This window comes from Callithrix jacchus, chromosome 7 (genome assembly GCF_049354715.1).
Source record: "Callithrix jacchus isolate 240 chromosome 7, calJac240_pri, whole genome shotgun sequence".
Lineage (NCBI taxonomy): Eukaryota > Metazoa > Chordata > Mammalia > Primates > Cebidae > Callithrix > Callithrix jacchus.
Genome location: NC_133508.1, coordinates 2,197,946 through 2,225,505, shown reverse-complemented (window position 1 = coordinate 2,225,505; position 27,560 = coordinate 2,197,946). Strand labels below are relative to the sequence as shown.

The following is a 27,560-nucleotide window of genomic DNA, read 5'->3' as shown; positions in this document are numbered from 1 at the left end:
AATCTGCTCTGCTCTCTGTCACTGCTGATTGGTCTGCATTTGCTTTTAAGAAATGAGGTCTTGCATATTAGAGTACAGTGGTGTGACCATAGCTCACTGTAGCATCAGAACTCCAGGGCTCAAGTGATCCTCACACCTCAGCTTCCCAAGTAGCTGTAGTTACAGGCACACATCAAAATGCCTAAATTCTTTTTAACAAATTTTTGGTAGGGGTAGGGTGGTAGGCTGGGGGTGGTGGGGGGAGGTCTCGTTTTGTTGCCCAGGCTGGTTTCAAACTCCTGAACAAGCAATCCTACTGCCTTGGCCTTCCAAAGTACTGGGATTACAGGTGTCAGCCACCATGACCAGCCTGCATTTTCTTTTTCTTTTGTTTTAAAGAGATGCATCACACGATGTTGCCCAGACTGGCCTTGAAGTCCTAGTCTCAAGCAATCCCCCTGCCTTAGGCTTCTGGGTAGCTGGGACTATAGGTGAGTGCCACCATGCCTGGCTAGTCTGCATTTTCTAAATGTTCATGTCTATCAGATCCTACAACATGCACTTTATTTTCTAGCTTCTTTTGTTTGGCATAATGATTTTCAGAGACATCCATGTTTTGTATGCATCAATACTTTGTTCCTTTTTATTGCAGAATTCTATTCCCTTGTATGCATATGCCACATATTCATTCACCTGTTAAGAACATTTGGACTGTTTCTACTTTTGGGTCTTTTCACATACAATTCTATATTCATGTACAAATCTTTGGATGAATGTTTGTCTTAATTTTTTTTTTTTTTTAATAAGACAGAGTTTCACTCTTGTTGCCCAGCCTGGAGGTCAATGGTGTGATCTTGGCTCACCGCAACCTGTGCCTCCTGAGTTCAAGTGATTCTCCTGCCTCAGCCTCCCCAGTAACTGGGATTACAGGTATGCACCACCATGCCCGGCTAATTTTTATATTTTTAGTAGAGATGGGGTTTCACCATGTTGGTCAGGCTGGTCTTGAACTCCTGACCTCGTGATCCGCCTGCCTCGGCCTCTCAACGTGCTGGGATTACAGGTGTGAGTCACCGCACCTGGCCTTGTCTTAATCTCTTAAGTGAAAAATGCTAGGAATAAAATAGCTAGACATATCTGTTTTTGTTTTGTTAATCTCCTAATACATATCCTCACTGAATATGGTGTTTTACTTTTTAAGAAACTGCCAAAGTGGTTAACCATCTCTCTTTTTTTTTGATGGAGTTTTTTTTATTCTTGTTGCCCAGGCTAGAGGGCAGTGGCACAACCTCAGCTCATTGCAACCTCTGCCTCCTGGGTTCAAGCGATTCTCCTGTCTCAGCCTTCCGAGTAGCCAGGATTACAGGTGCAGTCTAGTCTTGAACTCCTGACCTCAGGCGATCCACCTCCTCAGCCTCCCAAAGTGTGGGGATTACAGGTATGAGCCACGGCACCCAGCCCCATTTCTTTTCTTTTGTTTTTTTTTTTTTTTTGAGACAGAGTCTTGCTCTGTCACCCAGGCTGGAGTGCAGTGGCCCAATCTCAGCTCACCACAACCTCTGCTTTCCGGGTTCAAGTGATTCTCTTGCCTCAGCCTCCCAAGTAGCTGGAATTACAGGCGCATGCCACCACGCCCAGCTAATTTTTGTATTTTTAGTAGAGACGGGGTTTCACCATGTTGGTCAGGCTGGTCTCAAACTCCTGACCTCATGATCCACACACCTCGGCCTCCCAAAGTGCTGGGATTACAGGTGTGAGCCACTTTGCCTGGCCCAGCCCCATTTCATATTATGATAGCAGTGTATGAGAATTCCAGTTCTTCTATATCCCAGGCAAAAAATTGGTATGGTCAGTTTTTAATTTTAGCCATTCAAATGAGCATATACTGCTATTTTGTTTGTTTTTTTCATTTTTCTAACAATTAAATCCATCTCTCTTAAAACTCAATCTAGAATTATGCTAAAAGTTGACATCAAGTTTATTGGACTATCTAGTTTTTTCAGCATGTATTTTTTGCTTGCTTTTGAAAATGAAAATATTGGCCCATCACGAATCTTCTGTTCCATTCAGTAGGCCTTTTCTAAGTTTAATGACAACTCATTTACGATTACATATAATTTCAGTCCTAAAGGATATAATTTATGCCTAAGTGGATCTCATTTAAAGAAGATAATCTCTCTCATTTATTACAATTTCTTTCTTTTTTGGGGGAGGGACAGGGTCTCGCTGTGTTACCCAGGCTGGAGTGCAGTGGTGCCATCTTGGCTCACTACAGCCTCGATCTCCTGGGTTCAAGCAATCCTCCCGAGTAGTTAGGATTACAGGCACACGCCACCATGCCCAAGTAATTCTTGTATTTTTATTAGAGACTGGGTTTCACCATGTTGCCCAGGCTGATCTCAAACTCCTGAGCTCAAATGATCCACCCGCCTTGGCTTCCCAAAGTGTGAAGATTACAGGTGTGAGTCAACTGTGCCTGGTCAGACAATCTCTTTTTATTATTTTATTTTTGTGGGCATGTGATAGTGTACATATTTATGGGGTACATAAGGCATTTTGATACAGGCAGACGATGTATAATAAGATAATCCCTTTCAACATTACTTAATTTTATCCTTTAGGATAGCTGATAAGGTACTGAGAACAAATTTGTTTTTGTTTGTTTGTTTATATGTTTTCCGTATCTCTCTGCAAGCACTGGGACTACCCTTCTTTGTTCTTATGGTCTAAAGACAGCCTTTTAAAAAAGCATCTCCTGGGTCCCAGCGAGGTGGCTCACACCTGTAATCCCAGCACTTTGGGAGGCCAAGCTGGGTGGATGACCTGAGGACAGGAGTTCGAGAGCAGCCTGGCCAACAGATGAGTGAAACTCATCTCTACTGAAAACACAAAAATTAGCTGGATGTGGTTGTGCATGCCTATAATCCAGCTACTTGGGAGTCTGAGGCAGGAGAATCACTTGAGCCTGGGAGGCGGACGTTGCAGTGAGCTGAGATCACACTACTCCACTCCAGCCTGGGTGACAGTTGAGTGAGACTGTCTCAAAAAAAAAAAAAAAGAAAGAAAAAGAAATATGAAACATCAATTAGGCTTTGAGAATGACAGCTAAATTTTAAGTCATTTTCTGTTCCAAATACCAAATAAGATGTCTTATTAGAGATGGCAAGGGTGAAAGGGTGAACAGACATGGCAGTTTGAATTTCTTCATGTAATTTACAGACTCTAGCATTTTAATCCCCTTAATCAGTTGGCTGGCTTTCCTCTCATGGCTATACTAAATGGTCCTAAACACTTATGAATTATGCAAATACAGAGGGATTGGTAGATCACTGTTTTACAAAATAGTCAAGCAAAGAAGCCCAATAAAAAAATGTAGATAGATGGGGCATGGTAGCCTCCTGGAACTTTGGGAGGCCAAGGCAGGAGGATCATCTGAGGTCAGGAGTTTGAGACCAGAGACCAGCCTGGCCCACACAGTGAAACCCTGACTCTACTAAAAACACAAAAATTAGCTGCACATGGTGGCAGGTGTCAGTAGTCCCAGCTACTCAGAGGCTGCGTGAGGTAGAAGAATTACTTGAACCCGGGAGGCAGAGGTTGCAATGAGCTGAGATTGTGCCACTGTACTCCAGCCTGGGCAACAGAGTGAGATTCCGACTCAAAAAAAAAAAAAAGTAGATAATTTCTTAATCATCATGAAACTGGAAGTTGCAACTCTAATGGCCATTTTACCCCCTTTTTAGGTTCCTAATGATAAAATTTGAAATTTCTTTCATAATCCCCTAATAATAAGCCTAACGCTGATGGTACTAAATCATGCTAATAAAACAGTAAAAAACATTGTAAAGAAAATTCCACAATAAATGTGATCAGAAAGGTAAAATATATAGAATATATTCTATAAGTAAAAAATAATATATTCTTATTCATTTATAAGATTAGCAATTTCTTCTAAAGGGAAACAATTATAAATAAAAGATTAAAAACACATTTTATAAACTCTGAGACAAGTTTTACAAAAGGAAAAGTTCTCGAGTATTGTGTGCTTAAAAAGAATATAAAAGAGATGGTAATGAACATGGAAATGAAGAGACAAATGTATGGATGCCACCTTTTCCTACTGCCCCCACTGCAGAGCTACTGACGTAACTATTACAAGAGAGATGTTACTTTATAGCAAATTAAATGATAAAAATGTTGAAGTCACTCAAACTAAATTTCCTGAACATAATAGCAATGAAGGTGATTTGGCTTATATTTTGCAGCTACTCCATGATTAGCTAAAATTTAAAAAATATATAATCTCAAGTTACTATGATGTAAGTATCAATTACTCTAGTTAAAATATAACAAATCATAATTTGTTATGTAAATATTAATTGCAAAAGTTTGCTTGCCAGTATTAAACTATATTATGCATTTATTTAAAATAATAAAAAAGCTTTTTAAAACATTTTATAACATTTGTACTACATTAAAACTTGTTTTAAATTCATTATTCTAGTTCATAAACATTTAAATGTAGAAAGGAATGAATTACCAAATGCACTATCTTTTTCTTTCTCTGCAACTACTCACTTCGTTGGTGCAATATATTTTCCCCTAATGACTACAAGACCAGAAAGTTATTTCTGAGTACAAATCTGATGCACAAAGAGATCTTTCACTTAAACACTAGAGATTCCTATAAGGCAACACATTTCACATTTGTAGAAAAAACTGTTGCACCAGAAGGGCCAACACCCAAAAGCCAAATAAAGAAATAAAAATCAGAACAAAATATACTTTCTTTTTCAGACCACAACATACCACTGATATTTCCTCAAATAATGTTCCAAAAACCGAACATTTTCCAAAATTCCAAATAAAGTTTAGAAGCGCTGAAAATTTACTTAATAACCAAGTACTCTGAGTTCTCATTTCATGCCTGCTAATATTTTTTAAATTTAATAACAATATATCCTTAAAAATTAAACTAAATGTTACATTTTAAGAAACAAGAACTTCAAATTCATTTACATAAAATTACATAAGCTACATGGTTTATAATCTACCTACTATGAACCAAAAATATTCCTTCTAAAATATACAAAGTCTTATTTTGATCCATACACTTCGGAATTCCAGACTGTTGAAGTACTTATTTTCCAAAGCCCATGAATTTTTTTTAAGTAGGCTTTGATTTATTTATTTTCAATGCCTACATGTTCTATATGGGCCAGATGGCATGTAGAGTTGACAAAGGTGATAATGAATATTCATGTACTTCATGAAAGGGAGGAAGAAAAAAACTGATTATTTACTGTTGTACAATCTGACCTTCAAAGAGAGATATTCTGAAACTTTCTTTTAGTTAACAGAAAACATGGTCCTAGTGTGTCAATGGAATATCATTATCTAGCAGTTGCGCAGGAACAGGGACCAAGGTATAAACTGAAGCTGCCATGTGTTGCCCTTCACAATTCAACAGACAGATCTGTAGTGGCTGTGTCCATGTGCACATGCCTTACAACTTGACGGCCTAATTACCTTTGGAAACTCTGCCAAGAAAAGCTGGTGATGGGGGATGGAGGAGGAAGCTAAGAGCTTTTAAAGAAAAAGAGAATGAAGGAGATCTAAAACGTGGTAACTGAAATAGAAAAGTCTAGTTCACAGAACTAAGTAGTCCCTCGAAAAGCGAAAATGCTGGGATTTGTGAATCCTGGCAACAGTGGTGAATTAACATTTCCAGGTGCTCTGAGGACAGCAGTCTTAGCAAACATCTCACTCAGTACAATGCCAAATTTTGGGCCTCATTTTTTAAAAAGCTCTCATTTTTCCCACAGATAACCGTGGTTGAAGAAGCGGAGAGGTATGGCTTTCCTGAAAGCACCGTGAAGCCTGGCTGGAGCCTGGGCTAGAGGCAAGGCCCACCGATGGCAGTGTCTGAGGAAGACTCAGCAATGCTCTGAACCCATCAAGGTTAACTCTCAATAATGAGTCTTTGCCAGCCCCACACTCCAGGATTCTTTTTTTTTTTTTTGAGATACAGTCTCACTTTTTGGCCTTTGGCCCAGGCTGGAGTACAGTGGCAGGATCTCAGCTCACTGCAACCTCTGCCTCCCAGGTTCAAGCGATTCTCCTGGCTTAGCCTACTGAGTAGCTGGAATTACAGGCATGTGCCACCATGCCCAGCTAATTTTTGTATTTTTAGTAGAGACGGGGTTTCACCATGTTGGTCAGGCTGGTCTCCCAACTCCTGACTTCATGATCCGCCCACCTCGGCCTCCCAAAGTGCTGGGATTACAGGGGTGAGCCACTGTGCCCGGCCACACTCCCCGATTCTAATTGGTATATAGGTGGTATCACTGCAGCAGAAAGTGTTATACTGCACACTTTTGATCTCAGTGTAAAGGAGAAGTTGCCTGACAAAAGCAGGGGTAAAATTTAGGCATCATCTGTTTGAGGTTGTTCTAGTGGGGAGAACATCTTAGATGCAACTTATTGTGGAGTTTTCCTTGATCATCCTAACTAGGAGGCAGCCTCCCTCTCCTTGTGCCTCACCATCCCTGTCTCTTTCTATCGTCCTAAACTGCTTTATCCTCCTTGGTAGCCATTCCCCCAATGCGCCTTGGTGTACTTCTCATATGCCTCCCAACACCAGAATGAAAGCTCCCAAGAGAGGAGGGACTTTGGGTAACTGTTGCTATGTTCTGCACACAGAAGCACCTAGTATGAAGCAGGTAAATGATAAATATTTGTTAAATGACTGTGTAAATGAATGTGGGAGCCCAGTATTGGACTTGTCTAAGGTAACTGTGGCAGCTACCATATACAACAAAATCTAACATTCTATTAATTCTAACATGCACCATTATTTTACTTATCACTAAAGCAAAAAGAAATGCTGTCAATTATCACAGGATTCCACGGACTCTAAGAAGCAACTTGAGCTGAGAAATGTTAAAATGTAAAAAAAATTTACAGAATTGACCTAAATACATCTAAAGGAGTATCTGAGAGCCTATATTCTCTTCATATCATGTTTCACTATCTGCAAATATGTGTATTTGTCTCCTTCCCTCTCAGTAGGAGATAATTCCATGAAGGCAGGACGTTTTCCTGTTTATCACTGTAGCCTCAGGACCTGGAATAGAATAGTACCTGGCATACAGTAGATGCTCAATAAGTATATGGCAAATCAACTATGAATCCCTAAAGTAAGAGCTTGGTAGAGGGGGAAACGGTTTTGAGGGACCATCTTGTATGAAGGGGAAACGGCAAACAACAAAAATGGAGAGGGATATGGAGAAGGGCTGGTGCGATTTTCAAGTGATGGCATCTGAGCCTCCTCCTGGGCTGTGTCAGTCACTATCCTTCTTTCCTTCCCTACCTGTTGCTTGCTGGCAGAACCTTCATGCTAGAAGTCAAGGTACTTACATATTCTTACAAATATATATGATTTAAAACATGTAAGGGGCTGGGTGCAGTAGCTCACGCCTGTAATCCCAGCACTTTGGGAGGCCGAGGTGGGCAGATCACCTAAGGCCAGGGCTTCGAGACCAGCCTAGCCGACAAGGTGAAACCCCGTCTCTATTAAAAATACAAAACTAGGCAGGCACAGTGGCTTAAACCTGTAATCCCAGCACTTTGGGAGGCTGAGGTGGGCAGATCATGAGGTCAAGAGATCGAGACCATACTAGCCAACATGGTGAAACATCATCTCTGCTAAAAATACAAAACTTAGCTGGGTGTGGTGGCGAGCACCTGTAGTCCCAGCTGCTTGGGAGGCTGAGACAAGAGAATCCTTGAACCCGGGACGCAGAGGTTGCAGTGAGCAGGGATCTTGCCACTGCACTCCAGCCTGGCGACAAAGCAAGACTCTGTCTCAAAGAAAAAAAAAAAAAAGCTGGGTGGTGACGTGTGCCTGTAATCAAAGCTACTCCAGAGGCTGAGGTGAGAGAATTGTTGGAGGCAGAGGCTGCAGTGAGCCAAGATCCTGCCACGGCACTCCAGCCTGGCCAACAAAGTGAGATTCCGTCCCAAAAAACAAAACAAACACCATATAAAGGATAAAATTAACCTACCACTGAATGCTTTAAAACTGTCCAACCCTTACCCTCTTATAGGTCAAAAAGAATTCAGAACCTATAAAGAAAAGGTGCTCCATAAACTGGGTAACTCACAATCAGCTATAAATACAGGGCCAGGGTGGGCAGTTTCTTACCTGCTGTTTATTGCCTTTTCTTGTTAACATGACAAACGGCATTGTGTCTGCAGACTCAGCCTCTCCTTCCCCACCTCCCAGTGGGGGCCCTTTCCTCAGTTGGCTTTTGAGATGCAAAGGAATGGCAACATCAAGTTGGTGTACTTTAACAGATTCACCACTTCGTTGCTAAAAGAAATTAAAAGGGACATAATAAATACTCCAAAATATACACACACACACATATATATATATATATATGGACACATGTCAATATAAATACAGACTCATTCAATGCTGTATTGTTTAAAACACAACAGTCATAAGAGCCATAACAGTCAACAATCACAACCACCATAATACTCCTCCTGAAACACGGATAAACCCAAGGAGTATTTCTCCCCTCCACCTAACACCTCTGCCTATGACATGGAAGGAATTGTGGGACTTGGCTGCTGCTGATGGCTCCAGCCTCTCCCAAGCACGCAGTGCTGGTGGGTTCTACCGAATTCCCCTGTTCCGCAAACACACTACGCCCTTCTATTCATCCTCCTAGACCACATCTTCCTTTGTAATCACCAGGCAGGGTGGGCTCATCACTGCATCCCTTTCTCCAGGGCTCCCCAGCAGGGTGTCACCCACAGCAGGCGCTCATGGAGTGCTGAAGAATGAATGAAATCTATGACCATTTGATTAATTCCTTGGTTGGTAATATCAATTATTTTTAACATTGACACTGAACTTTCCAACCAATTAACTAAATGAACCTTCACTGAAGACTTGCCATGTGTTACAGGCTTGGAGATAGTAATGGTAAAAATACTTGGCCTCTACCCTCAAAGAGCTCATAAAAAACTTGTTAAGACAGATATAGCAACAATTATGATGACACCTCACAGGTGTCATCCACCTATGGAGGAGACGAAGTGACTACCTGTGCCTGGCTGGGAGTGGCTGCGTGCCTTTCACGAAAGGCTGAAAAGAAATGGCACATTTAAGAATGTGAAAGACTTCATCCAACTTCTTCCAAGCAGATGGTAAAAGAGCAGTTTGGGTGATGTGGAGGGAATTGAAGCAGGGGAAGAACAGATGCAAAAGCAAGAACATGAACTGGCAGGGTGCACTTAGGGAACTGAAAACACAGGACTGATTAATGAGCAGCAAAGAGCAGCTGAATGTTCCTCAAAGCTAGGGAGGGAATGCTGAAAGGCCCTAAAAGTCTTGGAAACTGCTCTCCCACCATTTAAACAGTCTTCTGATACAGGCCCTACCGATTCAAGAGGCTTGCAAATCAAGCAAAATCGTGTTTTATTGTTTGTTTTTTAAGCTCCAATTTATCAGAATCTGCTTGAAGTCCTCACAGGTTCATAAGATTTAAAAAGACTTTTTACTTAAAACTCAAAAGGAGCATGATAGACAAATATTGATTTATCTTCCTGATTATAAAATTAACATATTCTCTTCATAAAATATTTAAATACAAAAACGTGTTAGTAAGTATGTCCACACCACTCCTCCAGATACTTCCCTGTGCCCCAACCCCAAGATTCAACAACTATGAACAATGGGAGTATTATCTTCCGGATTTTTTCTTGCATATACTAACATACATGTATAAACACAAGCAATCACTATTGCATATTGTTGTATACTAAACATACATATTTTTTCTTCTGTTTAATCTCATTTCTTGGGCAACTTTCTCTTGAGTATGTACAGTACTAATTACATTGATATGCCCTTATTATTTAATTGATTCTCTATTGACAGACAATCAAGATTCTTTTTTAATGCTCCTTCCCACACACAGAAGGACTTTCTTTCCTGCCACAAACAATGTGACATCTTTATATATTTAGCTTTATAAAGAGAATTACTAACTAGGGGTAAATTTTTAGATTAACTGGCAAGCCCATTTGACAGGTTCACTGAATTTCCCTCTAAAAAAGCTGGACCGATTGACATTTGCAAACACCTTTGCTGAAACAAAAGCACACTGTGTATTATCACTTTGTAAATCTCAATATCTGATGGTCTGATAAATGAAAACGTCCGTCTTAATTTGCATATTATTTTATTACTCATGAGCTTGGGCATAATTTTGCCATTACCTTTCACACAATTAAAAAACAAAACTAGGTCATTCATAGTTTCTCATTGGTTTGCTATAGAAATATTAGCCCTTTGTGTAGACTATAAATATTTTCGTCCTGGCCAGTCATTTCTTCACGTTTCTTATAGCATCCTGTGCTAGAAGACAACACAGTAAAATGGTTGAGAACAGACTCCACCACTTCCCAGCCACGTGATTGTAAGCCAGTTTCCTGTCTTTACAAGCCTCTTGTTTCTTCAACTGTAGCAAAAGAATGCTAACAGTGTCTGATAGCACTGTGCAGAGAATAGATGCAAAGCGCTTTACGCAGGGCCTAACAGCCTTCAAAATTATTGAAGTGTCTGATAGATTTGCAGTTAATTCTGCAGTGGAAATACAACAGAAAGTCTGCTTTATTTCTGTTTACTGCCTGTGTTCCCTTAACTGACTTGCAATGCTATCTTCAACATATTATTAAACTGTCATGTTTTGGGTCTATTTTGGATTCTCCTCCATCTCATTCATCTATTCCTGTATCAAACTATTATTGTCAGTTTAAAATGTTTTCATATCTTGTAGAGCATTTCACTCATTTCCCAGAAATCTGTTAGCTATTTTGCCTATTCTTACAGATGTTTTCAGAAATAATTTTAAATTCATTCTGCATTCATCTCCCTGTTCTCTTTCCCCTGCAAAAAAAAAACAAAACATCTTCCTGGTGTGAGATAATTAGGATTACACTAAGTTTAAGGGCTTGATTTATGAAGAATTAATATCTCTAGGATACTGCATCTTCCTATGACAATTTCATCAAAACAAAGAGACTATACAGTTGTTCAGTATTTTGATAATGCTTAAAAACTAGGGCTCGATATAGGATTAAATTTTTCTCCAGCACAAGAAGCACATCTGCAAAAATGTGAATCCAAACTTCCCTCCTCCTTGATTACATCTTCCCATCCTTCCAACTTGCTTCTTCAAAGAACTGTCAATAAGGAAAAATTATTGGACCATATAAAAATCTTAAGTTCCTTTGACTTCACCAGCTTTTCTACCTTATTTCTAATATGATTCTTCAGGTCTCAGTCCTGACTCTGCTTCTCTTCTCTCTCCACACTACACCAGGGATGACTCACTTGTTCCCACGCTTAAAATATACTCCACCAATCGCGTTTATGTTTTCACTCCACATATCCCTCTAATCTGCATTTTGACATCTCACAGGCTTCTCAAACATAACATGGCCAAAGGAGAACTTCTGCTCATTGGTCCCTTGTTTCCTGTCCCAGAGATTAGCCAGCGGCCCAATCTGGAAAACCAACTATCATCTTTGACCCCTAGCCCCCTACACACCCATATCCAATCCAGCACCAGATAAGCCAGGTTGTTCTATCACCTAAATAACTCAAATCCGGACTTCTCTCCATGTGCCTTGCCATAAGCTATACAGCTGAGCATCATCTCTCACCCGAGTCACCACAACAGCTTTCTGCCCAAGCTCCCTGCTTTTAGTCTTGTCCTGGTGGTTACCCCTGCGTTCCCACATAGGATCATGCCCTGCCGCCCTCTATTAGTGCTGGCCTTCTTTTCATTTTTCAAATACAGGTTCTTTTCTCCCTCAAGACCTTTGACAGATTGTTCCCATTTTCCCTTCAATTTCTCCTGGATGGATGGCTCCACTTGACTTGCCCTGTTTTAAATTCATGTGATCTCGGAGACGTCTTCCCCATTATCCTACTTAGGAAGGCCCTTCCCTTACTCTCCAACAAAGCATTCTGCTCTTAGCACTAACACAATTTGAAATGATATATTTGTTTAGCTGTTAAATATCTACCTTCCATCAGAACAGAAACCACATCAGTTGTATTTACCACTTTATACTTAGCCTGATGCACACTGCTGGGCACCTAGCAGGTACCTAATAAACATATCGAGTGGCAGAGTAAATGGCTATTGAATCATATAAGATGGGAAGTTCCTCAAAGTAGAAAACTAGTCTCTCCTCCCAGGGATTATAATGATTATGTTTTATTTGATTGCTTGGGCTCCTAAATGACATAAATGTAAGATTTATTGCATAAATTAGGAGCTTTCTGGGTATATGAAGACATATTATTTTACTATATAGAGGAAGAAGTAGATCTCCTAAGACACCTGTAACACTAATTTGCACTTGATCAGACCTTCGGCTGTAGCAGCATCAAGGAAAGTAAAATCCAATATTTCAACTCTAAAGGACTGCTCCATGAACATATAAAGACTCCATAATATCTTCTACCTTAAAAAAAAAAAACCCTGTCTTTTAACTCTATGACCTTCTCTAGCTACCTCCCCGTTTCTCTTCGCTTTCTAGCAAAACTCCTCAGGTCTTACCTCCGTTAAGGATCCCCACTCCCTCACTTCCCATTTTCCACCAAACCCACCCCAATGGGGCCTGTGTCTTGCCATTCAAACAAATCCACTCTTCAAGTCACCAAGGGGTTAACAACAAGTGCATATAGGGTCGAAGTTAACAGTCTAAGATTTTGCCTCTAACTCTAAAAAAATACAGTTACTTCAAATTATTGTGCTGTTCAAAAAGCTGCTAGATGGTATTTTTTAGAAAATCCAGTTTATTAATGCTATAAATACATTAAACAACTAGTATTTCTTTAAACATTAAATAACGAATATTTTTCCATTAACACAGAAGCGATTCAACTAGTAAATGTAAGAATTTACTAAATTAAATGACCCCCAAATGTCTACCATCTGCATTGTTTGCCATCCAAACAAACTCCAAGAAAGAAGTCTTAGAAATGACTTAATAGGCTGGGTGTGGCAGCTCACACGGGTAATCCCAGTACTCTGAGAGGCCAAGGCAGGTGGATCACCTGAAGTCAGGAGTTCAAGACCAGCCTGGCCAACATGGTGGAACCCTGTCTCTACTAAAAACACCAAAATTAGCCTGGGATGGTGGCAAGCATCTGTAATCCCAGCTACTTGGGAGGCTGAGGCACAAGAATCCCTTGAACCCCGGAAGTAGAGGCTGTAGTGAGCCGAGATCACATGATTGCACTCCAGAGTGGGCAACAGAGCAAGTCTGTCATGGAAGGAAGGGCAACTGGGAGGGGAGGGGAGGGGAGGGGAGGGGAGGGAGGGAGGAAGGAAGGAGGGAAAGAGGGAGGGAGAGAGGGAGGGAAGGAAGGAGCAAATATTGGCAGAATGAAATTATTCTGTTCCAAATCTTGTGTGTGTTGCATTTTCTCCAACTCTACCTCATGCAAATCAGGATGTGGGATGCAAGAAGGACAAGCAGCTGCAAGCTGTCTACACACAATCTAGCAAAAGCAGTGGGAGAAAAGACAGAGACACTTAGATAGGAGAGGACTTCAAAGGAACCAGAATGTAATGGGCCGCAATGTTTTGTATTGAGCAGAGTCTTTGGAACAAACGATGTTGAATACCTGCAGATTTTCTAGCATCATTTTATCCAGAGCTTGAATGAAGTCCTCATCTTCTACACAAGGTACATGCTTAAGTCCACCGCCTTTAATCATTACCTCCTTATTAAAAGAGAACAATAAAATCAGACCAGAAATTTTAATTGTAATGTTTTCTAGGGCAAAGCCTTTTAGTATTGATAACTTGTTCAACATAACTCAAGGAGTTAAGTGAGTAAAATATCTAACATTATTCAATGCTAAAAGAACTTAAAGAAAATGGTTAGGAAAACAAATTGAAAATGAATTTCTAAAGAAATATTTTTGATAAAAGAAACAAAATCTAAAGTTTTTGTTTCTTTTGATTATTACTAAAATTAAAGTACTTTGTTTCTTTTAATTATTACTGCAATTCAAATACTATAAAAATGTTGCACAATTTTAAAAAGTAAAAATTTTCAGCCATACGTACGGTATTCTCTTCATCAGTTTCATTTTCCTTATTGGAATCTGTAAGGTAATCTGTATTCTCTTCCTCCTCCTCTTCTCCGTCATCATCATCATTATCAGAACCCTCCTGAAATTATAGAACATGAGAAGATTAAAGCACTTTGAGAAGCATAATCACACTTTACATGCCTTAAACAGATTTCAAAACTTCTGTATAATTATTAATCGTTTGTTATTTTCAAGTTTTAGCTCTTTATGTAGTCTACTTTCAATAGGAGGGCAAAGTCAGCTGGCAACATTCAAGATAAATCAGTTGTTGAAAACCCATCTCACTACCTTCAGCTGATCTAACAATACAGCGATCGGCTATAGAAGCTCTTCCTTGAATTCCACAAAGAACAAGTTTCCTGAGCCTTCTGTGTTCTCCTCCTCCTGAAACTAATCTAGAGAGGCTGAAGGTCCCACAGTTCTTTAATACCCATCCAACGGCAATGGAAACCAACAAAAGTTCAAATGGAACAGTATTACCAGCTGAAAGCAATGATACAGCGTTACCTTTATAAAGCACTTCAGTTTCGAAGGCGTTTCATACAATTCATTTTGTTTGCTCTACCCAATTCAGAGGATGGAAGGCCAAGCTTTATTGTTCCCATTTTATACATGAAAAAACTGAGGCTCAGAAAAGTGAAGTTACTTGCCCAAAGGCACACTGCTATTAAGCAGAAGAGCTGGCCGTTCAGCTCCCCCAACTGGTGGTTCTCAAGGACTACTTCAACCCACCCTCACAGTCAGTCCCTCCTGCCATCCACTTTCATCAGCTGAAATTTCTTGTCAAACAGATGGGGCAGAGCCCTGACAAATTTTCAAAGGGCATAAGACAGAGTGCAGCTTCATTTACCCCTCCACCCCAGTATCACAAGTCACCCCCACGTGGTTCTGTAAGAGTTAAAAAAAAAAAAGACTAAACCCAGCTGCTTCTCACTGTGCCAAGATGACCAAATAATTCCTGAAACAAATGACTTAAATGTCTTATCTTTAATACATTATCTTTAGTGTATGTAGCAATTCCAAAACCCCAAAAGTGTATAGACAGCTGAAGATTCTGAGTTCTTAAAATGAAAACATCTCAAAAATGTACACCAATGGCTGGATGCCATGGCTCACACCTGTAATCCCAACACATTGGGAGGCTGAGGTGGGGGGACCACTTGACAGGAGTTCAAGACCAGCCTGGGCAACATGGCAAAACTGTTCCTACTAAAAAGACAAAACTTGGCCAGGTGTGGTGGCGAGTAATTCCAGCTACTCGGGAGGCTGAGGCAGGAGAATCACTGGAACCTGGGAGGCAGAGGTTGCAGTGAGCCGAGGTCGCACCACTTGCACTCCAATCTGGGCGACAGAGTGAGACTCTATCTCCCCCAAAAAAGAAAAATGCTGGCTGGGCGAGGTGGCTAACACCTGTAATCTCAATACTTTGGGAGGCTGAGGTGGGTGGATCACAAGGTTAGGACTTCAAGACCAGCCTGGCCAAGATGGTGAAACCCTGTCTCTACTAAAAATACAAAAAACCAGGCACGGTGGTAGGCACCTGTAATCCCAGCTACTCAGGAGGCTGAGGCAGGAGAATCGCTTGAACCCATGGGACAAAGGTTGCAGTGAGCCGAGATCACGCCACCACACTCCAGCCTGGGCAACAGAGTGAGACTCCATCTCAAAAAAAAAAAAAAAAGATAAAAATGTACATCAACATATTACCTCCCCCATGCATTAATGTTTTTTGAGTTAATTTTATAATTCAAAATTAAATTTGCAATAGAGGAGCTCTTAAATTTGCTCTTGAAAAAATGAATTCTTTGTTAACACTTAGAAGACACTTGCCATTCAAAAGCTAGGCTAAAATACATTAAGTTCCCCCCCCAACCTGGATGTTTCATATTATTCAGGGAACATAGCATGCATTACTTTTTCAAATTAAAATTTTGAAGAAGAATTTCATTCGTCCTAATCCCAGTGTACGCTGATATAATAATGGGTGGAATTAAGAAGTGCTCATCAATGGACCACAAAACCTAAGCAGGCTAGGGAAAGCAAGAACAGCGTAGCAAAAGGCAAGCTGCCTTAGTTCAAACACTGCCTCTGCCACCACCTACTCTATGATCTTGGGTACATTATTCAACCTATCTGTGCCTTCGTTTCCGACCTACTACAAGGGTAGTCTGAGAAATGGTAATACAAATACAGTGCTTAGGGCAGTAACCATGAATAATAAATGCTCAGTAAATAACTAATTTATTGCTATTTTAAGAATGAATCTTGTACTTTCTGTTGATAAATTATATAATGCTAGAGAAAACTGGAGTTATCATAGACAAACATTTAATTTAAACAGTTATCTTTAATTTATAGAGCTGATATTTAAGAGAAAATATTCTGGTTGTTAGATGCTAAGAATAACTTCAAAAGGTCAAATAGAACTTTAAATAGATGAGGACCAAGATAAAAATAGAACACAGCATTTGTTTTTAGGAGCTGAATTATAACCCTTCTGTCTCGAAGTAAATAACTGTAGAATATCCATTGCTCTTATTACTTCATACTTTCTTTCTTTAATAAATTTCTCCTCCTATGTTTGGAGGGTGATGATGGGAAATTGGTCTTGGAGTGAAAGGGGAAGTGAACTATTCCAGCCTCAGTTCTCACAAAGTGAACCACAGTCCCATCTCACTTCTGCCAGATACAACATATGGATCCTCCCTCTGCACACTTTGTTTGCATTTTTAAGTAGCAAACACTTAAACATACTTTTCCAGTTACAAACATATTGTATCGTGTGCAATATGCGTTCTCCAACTGGAAAAGTAATGGTTACAAATGATATAACTACCAAAACGATGAAGTTCATGTTTAAAAAGGAGAAAATGCACTTAGAGGAGGAAACATATAACTCTTCAAATGAGAAATTAGTAAGAAAATGAGCGTTCCTTAATGTTGTATTTACCAAGGATGCTGGATTTATTAGATACTGCTTGTGTAATTAGTGCAGTAGCAAAATCCAAAACAACCATAAGATTAGTTTGAAAATATGAAATGGAAATACTTTCTCATTTTCCTTTGTTGTTATAAATACTTCATAAGCCAACTTAAATTCTATTACTGAATGTTTCTATTACAACCTCATGTTGAAAACAAAGCAATATAACGTCCATCTAGTATACTGAAGCCAATTAAGGAAACATACTCCAGTTCTGTATTTTTACCAACTTATTTATATCTAAAGAAGTTCTATGGTTGTAAAGAAAAAGTGGTAGCAAATAACATAAATAATGGTGCATTTCCACTGCCTATAAATACCAGCCAATTAGGAAAACTGTACATTATTGCCTATACTGTCTTTTCACAACCAATCCTTTTTAACTAACAGCAAAGCCATTTGTTACACAGTAAAACGGCTTGAGGGTTAAAGGAAACACAGCCTTATAGATTCTTATATCTGACTGTAGAAAACTTTAATCACCTTAAATTATGAGTTCTTTCTCTTTAATTCTAATAAAGCTTTTAAAAAAAATCCAGTTTGCAAATCTATCTTATGAATGCTATAAACAATTAATATTTCTTTAAATATTAAACCCACATTCTCAAAATATTTACATTCCATTTACTCAGATAAGTAAAAACTTTAAAACTGAAATTAAATTTCCCCAAAACACTTATTGATTACAAACTTAAATTTTCAATATTTAATTAAAATAATACTTTCAGTGAAAAATTGCTAATTTCATGACTTACATTTTATTTTCATCAGTATTCTATTGGTATCTTTACTCATTCTAACTTTTGAAACTCTCTTGTTTTGTTTCTTCTATACCCCAACCCATTCCCCAATCTACCTCCAGATTATGAAGCAAATCCCGGATATCCTTTAATTTTGATGACTTTTTTTTAAAATGTAAAGAAGCAGGGTCTCACTAGGTTGCCCAGGCTGGACATGAATTCCTGGGTTCAAGCAATCCTCCTGCCTCAGCCTCCTGAGTAGCTAGGACTACAGATGTACAAATTTTCATGGAATTTTTAAACATAAGTGAGTTTGGAAAAAAAACAAAACAAAACGGAAGAATCAGAGGCCAAACGTGGTGGTTCATGTATGTAATCCCAGTATTTTCAAAGGCCAAGGCGGGAGGATCACTTGAGGCCAGAAGTTCGAGACCAGCTTGGCCAACATGGTGAAACCCCATCTCTACTAAAAATACAAAATTTAGCTGAGTGTGGTGGCACACACCTAAAATCCTAGCTACTTGGGAAGCCGAGGCACAAGAATTGCTTAAACCTGGGAGCTGGAGAGTGCAGTGAGTTGGGATTGTGCCACTGCATTCCAGCCTGGGCAACCGAGTGAAGACTGTCTCAAACAACGAAACCTAAAGAATTAAAACTGCTAGTTTTAATCATACAGAAATGACATTTTGCGAAGGCAGAAACAGTAAAAGAGCAATTTCATAAGGTTTCGTTTAATAGAATCAGAGATGCAAAAAGGGGATATCAATTACTGTGGTACGTGTTGAATTTTAGATTTCATATAACCAAGAGATCTGGGAAAAATAAAGCAAAGCTCATTAATATCTAGCCAGTAATTTTGTTTTAAAGAGTGTAAAACCCACTAACTAAAAAGTACATATTCAACAGTGAGATGAAGATAAACAAGAAGTGGAGTGCAATGGCTCACACCTGTAATCCCAGCACTTTGAAAGGCTAAGGGAGGAGGACTGCTGGAGCCCAGGAGTTTGAGACCAGCCTGGGCAATATGGCAAGATCCCCATCTCTACAAAACAAAACAAACAAACAAACAAACAAACAAAAAAAAAAGTAATTAGCTTGGCACAGCAGTATGTTCACGTGGTCTCAGCCACTCATGAGGCTGAGGTGGGATGATCGCCTGAGCCCAAGAGACTGAAGTTGCAGTGAGCTATGATCACACCACTGAGCTCTCATCTTGGCCACAGAGAGAAACCCTGTGTCCAAAAAAAGAAAATACATGGAGATTAAATAATTATTTTATTTAAATTGCTTATTAAATAAAAATGCTATAATCAGCATTTTATTACTTTCTTTAAAAACTTTTAACCAATGGATTTTATAACAGAAACATACTACTAGTTACATTTACTATCATACAACTAAGGAGGAGGCCAGGTGCAGTGGCTCACGCCTGTAATCCCAGTACTTTGGGAGGCTGATCACCTCAAGTTAGGGGTTGGCGACCAGCCTGGCCAACATGGTGAAACCCTGTCTCTACTAAAAATACAAACATCAGCCAGGCATGGTGGCAGGCACCTGCAATCTCAGCTACTCAGGAGGCTAAGTTAGGAGAATCACTTGAACCCAGGATGCAGAGGTTGCAGTGAGCCAAGATCATGCCACTGCATTCTAAACTGGGCAACAGAGCAAGACTCTGTCTCGGGGAAAAAAAAAAAAAAAAAAAATTAAAAGTAACAACTAAGGGGCTGGGCACAGCGACTCACGCTAGTAATCCCAGCACTTTGGGAGGCTGAGGCAGGCAGATCACAAGGTGAAGAGACTAAGACCAGCCTGTCCAACATGGTGAAACCCCGTCCCAATAAAAATACAAAAATTAGCTGGGCATGGTGGTGGGCACCTATAATCCCAGCTACTTGGGAGGCTGAGGCAGGAGAATCACTTGAATCTGGGAGGCAGCGAATGGAGTGAGCTGAGATCATGCCACTGCACTCCAGCCTGGGCAACAGAGCAAGACTCTGTCTCAAAAAAAAAAAAAAAAAGAAAAAAAAAGAAAAGAAACAACTAAGGAAGAGGTCTTATGTATTAAAAAAATTTGGGCTCGTGCCGGGTGTGGTGGCTCAAGCCTGTAATCCCAGCACTTTGGGAGGCCGAGGCGGGTGGATCACGAGGTCAAGAGATCAAGACTATTCTGGTCAACATGGTGAAACCCCGTCTCTATTAAAAATACAAAGAATTAGCTGGGCACAGTGGCGCGTGCCTGTAATCCCAGCTACTCAGGAGGCTGAGGCAGGAGAATTGCCTGAACCCAGGAGGCAGAGGTTGCGGTAAGCTGAGATCACACCATTGCACTCCAGCCTGGGTAACAAGAGCAAAACTCCATCTCAAAAAAAAATAAAAAAATAAAAAAAAAATTGGGCTCATATAATCAAAATACTCTTATACAAATGTACTCTATGTTGCTATAAATAACAGTCATCACCTCTTCTTCTGGCTCATTTACTTCACTTTCATTTCCAGATTGTTCTTCTGTTTCAGCCCCTCCTTCTTCTTCTTCTTCATCCTCTTCAAGATTTTCTCCTTCTGTCATAGAATCTTTTGCATCTTTGTCATTTACTAGGCCTTGAAATGAGGGGGTAGAAATGGAAAAATACATTAAAAATAGATATAGGCTAGTTTTCTCTGCTATATCAGTTCATGTAAAAGTATATACTAAGAATTTAACAACCATTTTCCCAGAACAAAAGTAAAAGAATTAAAAACTACTGTGAGAAACATTTTAAAAACTAAATGTGTAGACCTACATTTCAACTAACAAAAAGCAAGATTATATTGGATAATCTTGTAGAAAATAGTAGCAGCTAAGGTACAGTCTCAGCCATATGTAAGATACAGCCACACTCTTTACCAACTGATATTTAAAGAGCCTCCAAAAACTCAAAGACATAAAAAAAAATCATGCTGCTTTGACAGAGAAATCATATTAGGCTATAAAATGGAATCTATGCAAATTAAGAGGGGGGAAGGGGGCAAAAAGCTATGGAAGTTTTGTTACCATACAGCCTAATTTTTTTCTTCAGTAACAGCATTCTGCTCCTGAGCCTAAGGGGACTCACTGGCTTGAACTTGTTTTCACCTCCTGTGTCCATTCCACATTTCACTGCCTAGTCAATTCTCTTCCTGTTGGAATTCGAGTCCACCCCCTCTCCTTGTGAGATGCACACAATGTGGCCTCATCTGATCCCACTGATTTACTACCCACTACTCTCTCCTGAGCCCTCCCCTGCAGTTGGCTCAGACTTCTGTCACAGAGCACACTGCTTTGAGATCTTGCTTGTTCACTATCCTTCTTAATAGAGAATGCCCATCAATATACACTTTCAAATCCCATCCACTCTTCATGTTCAGTTTCACTTCCTGCATAAACTGTCAATGAGTACTTTAATCTATTACTTTTTCTCCTATTTGCTCCTAAAGCATGTGGAGAACTTGTAGCACCCTACATTTTGTGACATATCATGTTTTTATTTTTTTCTGATGATCTCATAAATATTATATCAGACTGTAAGAGCCTTGAGGACAAAGAACTTGTCTTCTATGTTCAAAACTTAAGAGAGGCCATATATTAATAAATATACAGTAGGTGTTAAATAAATAACTGTTCACTCACAGAATCTTAGAGGATTTAAGCAGGAAGAAACTTCAGTGATGACGTGATTTAACCCTCTCATTTCATGAATGCTGGTTTGAACACTTCCAAATCAGAATTAAGTAATATTGCCTATTACCATTTTAGTTTTATTCTTAAATTAAAATAAAAATCTGAGCCAGTAATCTTATCTATCCTGAGAAAATCAGAGGTACACAAAAAATAAAAATGTTATTTACAGTGGTATAAAACTAGAATCAACCTAAGAGTGAAACAGCTGTATTAAGTAAATTATGGCACACTGATATAAAGGAAACTGCCAATTAAAAAACAAAAATTAAGCTTTAAAAGAATATGTATAATATCAAGAAAAAAATTTCATAATGTGTTAAGTAGAACCAATCAGATATAAAATCACAAACATAAAAAATTTAAAAAGTAGAAAAATATGTATCAAAATATTAACATGATTATCTTTCTGTATGGAATACTGGTATGGTTTTCTTGGTATTTTTAAAAATTACTGTCATAAACTTTTTTTAATAGTATTAAAAATTATTTTTAAAATATAAGAAAATGGTTTTAGTGTTTTCCAATTTACTATTATGTTAACATTAGGATACTATAAAACTAACATGAGATAATGAATTTGCAGGTGTTTGAAAACAAAAAACTACGAAAGGCACAATAGTGTATTATCTTCTGGTTTATCGGTAAGAAGCTGATTTAATATAGATTTTTCTGCACACATCTTCTTCCTGATATTTAGGCTCTAAAACCAGGAAGCAAATGGAGACCTGGGAGTGTAACAATTGCAGCTGCTACCATCTTTAGAGTTTCATTCATAAACAGTGATCTATTTTTTCCTCCATATTCTAAACAAGGAGAGAGTCCTCACAAGAAGCCTGCAGTCCTTTAGCCTTTTGATCTACAAAAGACAAAGCATAACTGTTCTCATTTCTGTCACCAAACTAGGTGTCACACTAATATTTACTCATGTCCACTATACAGAGAGTACCATTCACTGAGGTTTTTGGGAAACAAGGCTAAGACTTAACCATTTTCCAAGGATCCAAAGTAAGTGAAGTAAGTTCATAAATACTCTGCTTGATATGAGACCATGCATTCAATTAGAAATTTGAAAAGGAAAAGAAAGTAACCTACACATTTGGAAAAAGACTCAAAGAACAAAAAGAATCACACATGCCATTCTGGGTTAAGCAGTAGGAAAAGTTAATACTTGCACAATCAGTAGTAGCACCTACAAAACCTTTACCATGAAAAGTGGTTCTTCAGATATACGATGTAGTAAATTTGTATAATTAGTGTAACTGGTGAAGGTAAAGATCCCTTAATAGACATAAATGTACCAAGTTACAGTGGAAAATCAAATACTAGCTTAATAGTCTGAAAATGTGTCACTTTATTTTTATTTATTTATTGTTTTTTAAAACAGAGTTTTGCTCTTGTTGCCTAGGCTGTAGTGCAATGGTGTAATCCTGCACTGCAGCCTCCACCTCCTGGGTTCAATAGCTTCTCCTGCCTCAGCCTCCTGAGTAGCTGGGATTATAGGGATGCAACACCATGCCTGGCTAATTTTTGTATTTATAGTAGAGATGGGGTTTTGCCACGTTAACCAGGCTGGTCTCGAACTCCTGACCTCAGGTAATCTGCCCGCCTTTGCCTCCCAAAGTGCTGGGATTACAGTCAGGAGCCACTGCACCTAGCTAAAACGTGTCACTTTAAAATGACTACAATAAAACATGTAAGAATTATTAGCATGTAAACCAGATAGGTATGGCTATACCTTGTACTGGTTCTTTCTTTTTTTTTTTTGAGATGGAGTTTCGGTCTTATTACCCAGGCTGGAGTGCAATGGCACAATCTCAGCTCACTGCAACCTCAGCCTCCCGAGTAGCTGGGACTACAGGTGTGCGCCACCATGCCCAGCTAATTTTTGTATTTTAGTAGAGACGGGGTTTCACCATGTTGACCAGGATAGTCTCAATCTCTTGACCTCGTGATCCACCCACCTTCGCCTCCCAAAGTGCTGGGATTATAGGTGTGACCCACCGTGCCCGGCCTGTACTGGTTATTTCTAATGACACGTAGGTTCCTGCAGCCCTAGTGGAAGCTGTTTAAGAGTTAACTCTTCTCTCCAAAACAACCTCAGGATACTAAAGTATACAAAGAACCTCTAATTATCTCTAGATTTTCTCTAGTCCTTAGAAATAGAAGCCACTCTGCCAGTAAGCTCTGAAATCCTGTAGGGTAGTTCCAAACTTCTGACAGGTACTCCCTTCTACAGTTTCTTTACTTGCACTTTAGTGATTATTACTTGCTTCAAGTCCTGAGTTTACTGTTTTCCTCCAGTTTGAAATTACTTAGTGAAATCAAGTGTACCACACAGGTATTACCTAACACTATTACATAACACTCAACACTGAAAGTACAAAAGATACAATGTAAACTCTGACTGGCAACATTATAAAGCAAATTCCAGAAACATCTGCCAAATATCACCTTCATTTTATGTCTGTAATCAATTGCTTACCTAGTTTTATTAAGAATTCTCGTTCCAAGTCTTGTACCTGCCTGATGGATTCTTCCAGAGAATTACAGAGTTTGATCTTTGGTCTTAGCAGTTCTAGTGTATCACTGATCATGTAATCTATATCAATAGGAAATGGATGGTCTTTTGTCCAAACCTCCAAACTTTTCTTCCACCAAACATAACGCTGATAACAAATGAAAAATAAATTTAGGTATAAGAAACAACAAAATATGTAAAAATAAACTATACTTTGCTGTTACCTAGTTATAACAACTACGCTAAAAGGTTGTTAAAGATACCTACCATTCCTATTAATGGTCAACAGCCATGATCCTATTTCCCTATGTCTACAAGTTTTGAGCTATTTGGTGAATTTATTAAGTATCTTATTATAACTGTTGCAGTTTTTTTCAAGGCAAGGAAAAATTATAAATAAAATACCAAATAAATTTTCAGATACTCCAAAACAAGGTAGAAATCCCACACCAATATCCTATATTTAATTTTACAAATATAACCAAATTCAAGGCCATTGTTGTGATACATTTTTACTACTTTCTCTGTGCTACCTGCTTTGATTTTTGAAGAATTAACAGTAGCGGAAGATATGGTTTTTGAAATATATAAAAATCACTAATCATCAACAAACATTTATTGATCATCTACTGTGTATATGGCACTGTGCAGACACTTTCCTTCTCTATTGTAAGCCTGGTTCCCACATTCTATTTTATACTTCTTCTAATTCCTAAATTTACATAAACTGAAAGCAAAACCCAAGAATGTACTGGTATATGAACAGGTATTCCTCTGGGGGTTTTACTCTTCCTCTTCAGTTTGTTCCAGGTCTTTGCTACTCAAAATGTGGACCTCATCTGGGAGCTTGTTGGAAATGTAGACTCTGAGGCCTCTCCCTAGACCAACTGAATCAGAATCTGCATCTTCACAATGTAAGCACAGGAAAGTTTAGAAGCACTGCTCCAAGTGATCCTTTCTTCCTGGCCTTCCAGTACTGAACTGTACACTCCATGTTGTGGGTGGAACACAGAGACCAAATCTCCCATGCCTCACTCACTTCTGACTCCAATTTTTAGGTATGGCTCTGCTAAGCCTTCCTGTCTGTTAATCAATTTGGAAAATATTTTTGTCTCTTTTGCTCCTGAATATTTCTGAGTGTTTCTTTACTTTCAGCCTAAGGTGTCAGAGTGAATCCAAATAAGGATTCTCTTCTGAAAGAGATTCTGCTTTGGGTGCTGGTATAACTGCCATTTTGTAACAAAACTCTGGCTTTTAATACAATATCCAACTTAAGTCGGTCCTTACTTACAACAGGGATGCCAACCCTCAAATCTGCAAGCCCCTTACCCCACTTTCTGCTCATCGATTCAGAAAGTAAAGGAGTAGTAAGTTTCCCTCTATTGCAAAGGAATAGTGGTAGGAGAAAGTTAACAGACTACAATTCCCTGAGAATTTTAATCCCCGACTTAACACATGCCACCATGTGGATGTATTTTTGATTCCTCAAGTTGTAACATTAAACTTATTTTCCTCATTAATGGGTAAATGAAAATACTAACAATTGTGATTTTACAGAATTGAATGGTACTATCGGCACTTAGTAAAATTTAAAGCAACTGATAGTGAGTTGGTCACCCTAATCGGCACTTAGAAAATTGTATTTTATGGGAAATAGTGATTGGGCTCAAACTAATCAACCTACAAGTTAACTTCTGAAACATTAACTTTACAGAGGTTGTAGTACTGTCTCTGTATTTGTATATGATTTTAATTTATACTGTACTTGGTCTAAATCACAAGTTTATATAACTAACCAAAATTAAGATTTGGAAAGCACAATCAAAGAATTTATGAATAATGAACAAATACTTCTTTCTGTATTAAAAATAGCACATTTTCCTCAAAAGTAATAGCTTTTTCCTTTAAAAAAAAAAATTAGGCTGGGCACAGTGGCTCATGCCTGTATCCCAGCACTCTAGGAGGCTGAAGTGGGCGGATCACCTGAGGTCAGGAGTTCAAGACCAGCTTAACTAACATGGTAAAACCTCCTCTACCAAAAATACAAAAATTAGCTTAGTGTGGTGGTATATGCCTGCAATCCCAGGTACTCCAGAGACTGAGGCAGGAAAATTGCTTGAACCTGAGAGGTAGAGGTTGCAGTGAGCCTAGATTGCCACTGCACTCCAGCCTGGGTGACAGAGCAAGACTCTGTCTCAAAACAAACAAAAAAAATTAAATATTTCAGAAACAAAAATTTGGGCTGGGAACAGTGGCCCACACCTGTAACTGTAATACTTTGGAAGGCTGAGGCAGGAGGTTTATTTGAGGCTAGGAGCTCAAGACCAACCTGGCCAACATAGCAAGACCCCATCACTATTTAAAAACAAAAACAAAAACAGAATTTGAGATGTAAACCAGAATACAGATGAGTGAAAACATCAACAAATACATTAAAAATCACAAGTAATTTAATGAATAAATTACTGTATTAAATATCAGTCCATAAATTACTAAACCAAATTCAAACTGTACCAAAATAATTCCCCAAATTAATGAGCAATCATTATCAATCATAAAAGTTACATGCATTGAGAATGCTTATATATTTCCTCACTTAAAGAGAAAAAAAACAAAAAAAAAGTTTATATAATAGAATCCAACATATATCTTTAAATTTCCAAAAGCATTTTTATATGAAGAATATAAACTAATTATGAACTTATATATGGTGTATGAATACCATAATGTTTCTTCTCTAACAGTATTTTTTTAAACACATACAATGAATTAAATGATGCCAAACTGAGTATTTCGGCTTACATACCTGAAAATACACAAGGAAACAATCAAGTTTTCGTTTACTGGAACCTCTGTCGAAGTACTGGCCACATGTGTCCAGAATAGTGCATACGAGTCTAATTCTGAAAAGATGCTCGGGTGGGTCCAGAGAACTTGGAGAGCCATCAGGGTTAACACCAAATGAAGTAAAAGAATACAGAGTTCTGAAAATAACAGCTGATTCCACCATTCGGTAATTGTAAAGTTCTCCTAAGAACTTGGCGCTGCTGATACGCCTCTGATTAAATTTAGGTTGATTAACCTAAAAAAGACGACAAAAACATAAATTTTCATTAAACAGGAGTAAAATATATGAAAATAGGTTAAACTTGCATCTGCAACTTGAAAATATCAATTACTGAAAGAACACTGAATAGGGAAACAACAGATCTTTTCTAATAAAGTGGTCAATTCTAGGTGTTCCTTTCTCTCTCTAGAAAATAGCTATCCTTAAAATGTTTTCATAAAAAGAACATGTTAGATGTTAAATTTAGCTATCATTACATGAATTGTTTCTAAAATAATTAAAATGTAATTCTATTTTTGCTGCAATCAGTGAATTAAGAAAACAATAAATCTGGGTTCTACAGTAAATGGAAAGCATTAGGCCAGGTGCACTGGCTCAC

At 38.6% G+C, this 27,560-nt stretch overlaps 1 protein-coding gene across 6 annotated transcripts in view; it reads right to left on the bottom strand.

Annotated features, from left to right (window-relative positions):
* The window catches only part of UPF2 (UPF2 regulator of nonsense mediated mRNA decay), a 167,226-nt gene that overhangs the window by 16,149 nt on the left and 123,517 nt on the right, over positions 1–27,560 (bottom strand). For all 6 annotated transcript variants that reach the window (XM_035306679.3, XM_017974057.4, XM_035306678.3 and 3 more), the window contains 6 exons: positions 26,921–27,196; positions 24,079–24,262; positions 20,358–20,497; positions 14,151–14,255; positions 13,703–13,801; positions 8,186–8,353 (listed from right to left, as the gene is read on the bottom strand). In XM_035306679.3, the coding sequence (XP_035162570.2) occupies positions 8,186–8,353; positions 13,703–13,801; positions 14,151–14,255; positions 20,358–20,497; positions 24,079–24,262; positions 26,921–27,196 (972 nt within the window). The remainder of the gene's footprint in view (positions 1–8,185; positions 8,354–13,702; positions 13,802–14,150; positions 14,256–20,357; positions 20,498–24,078; positions 24,263–26,920; positions 27,197–27,560) is intronic.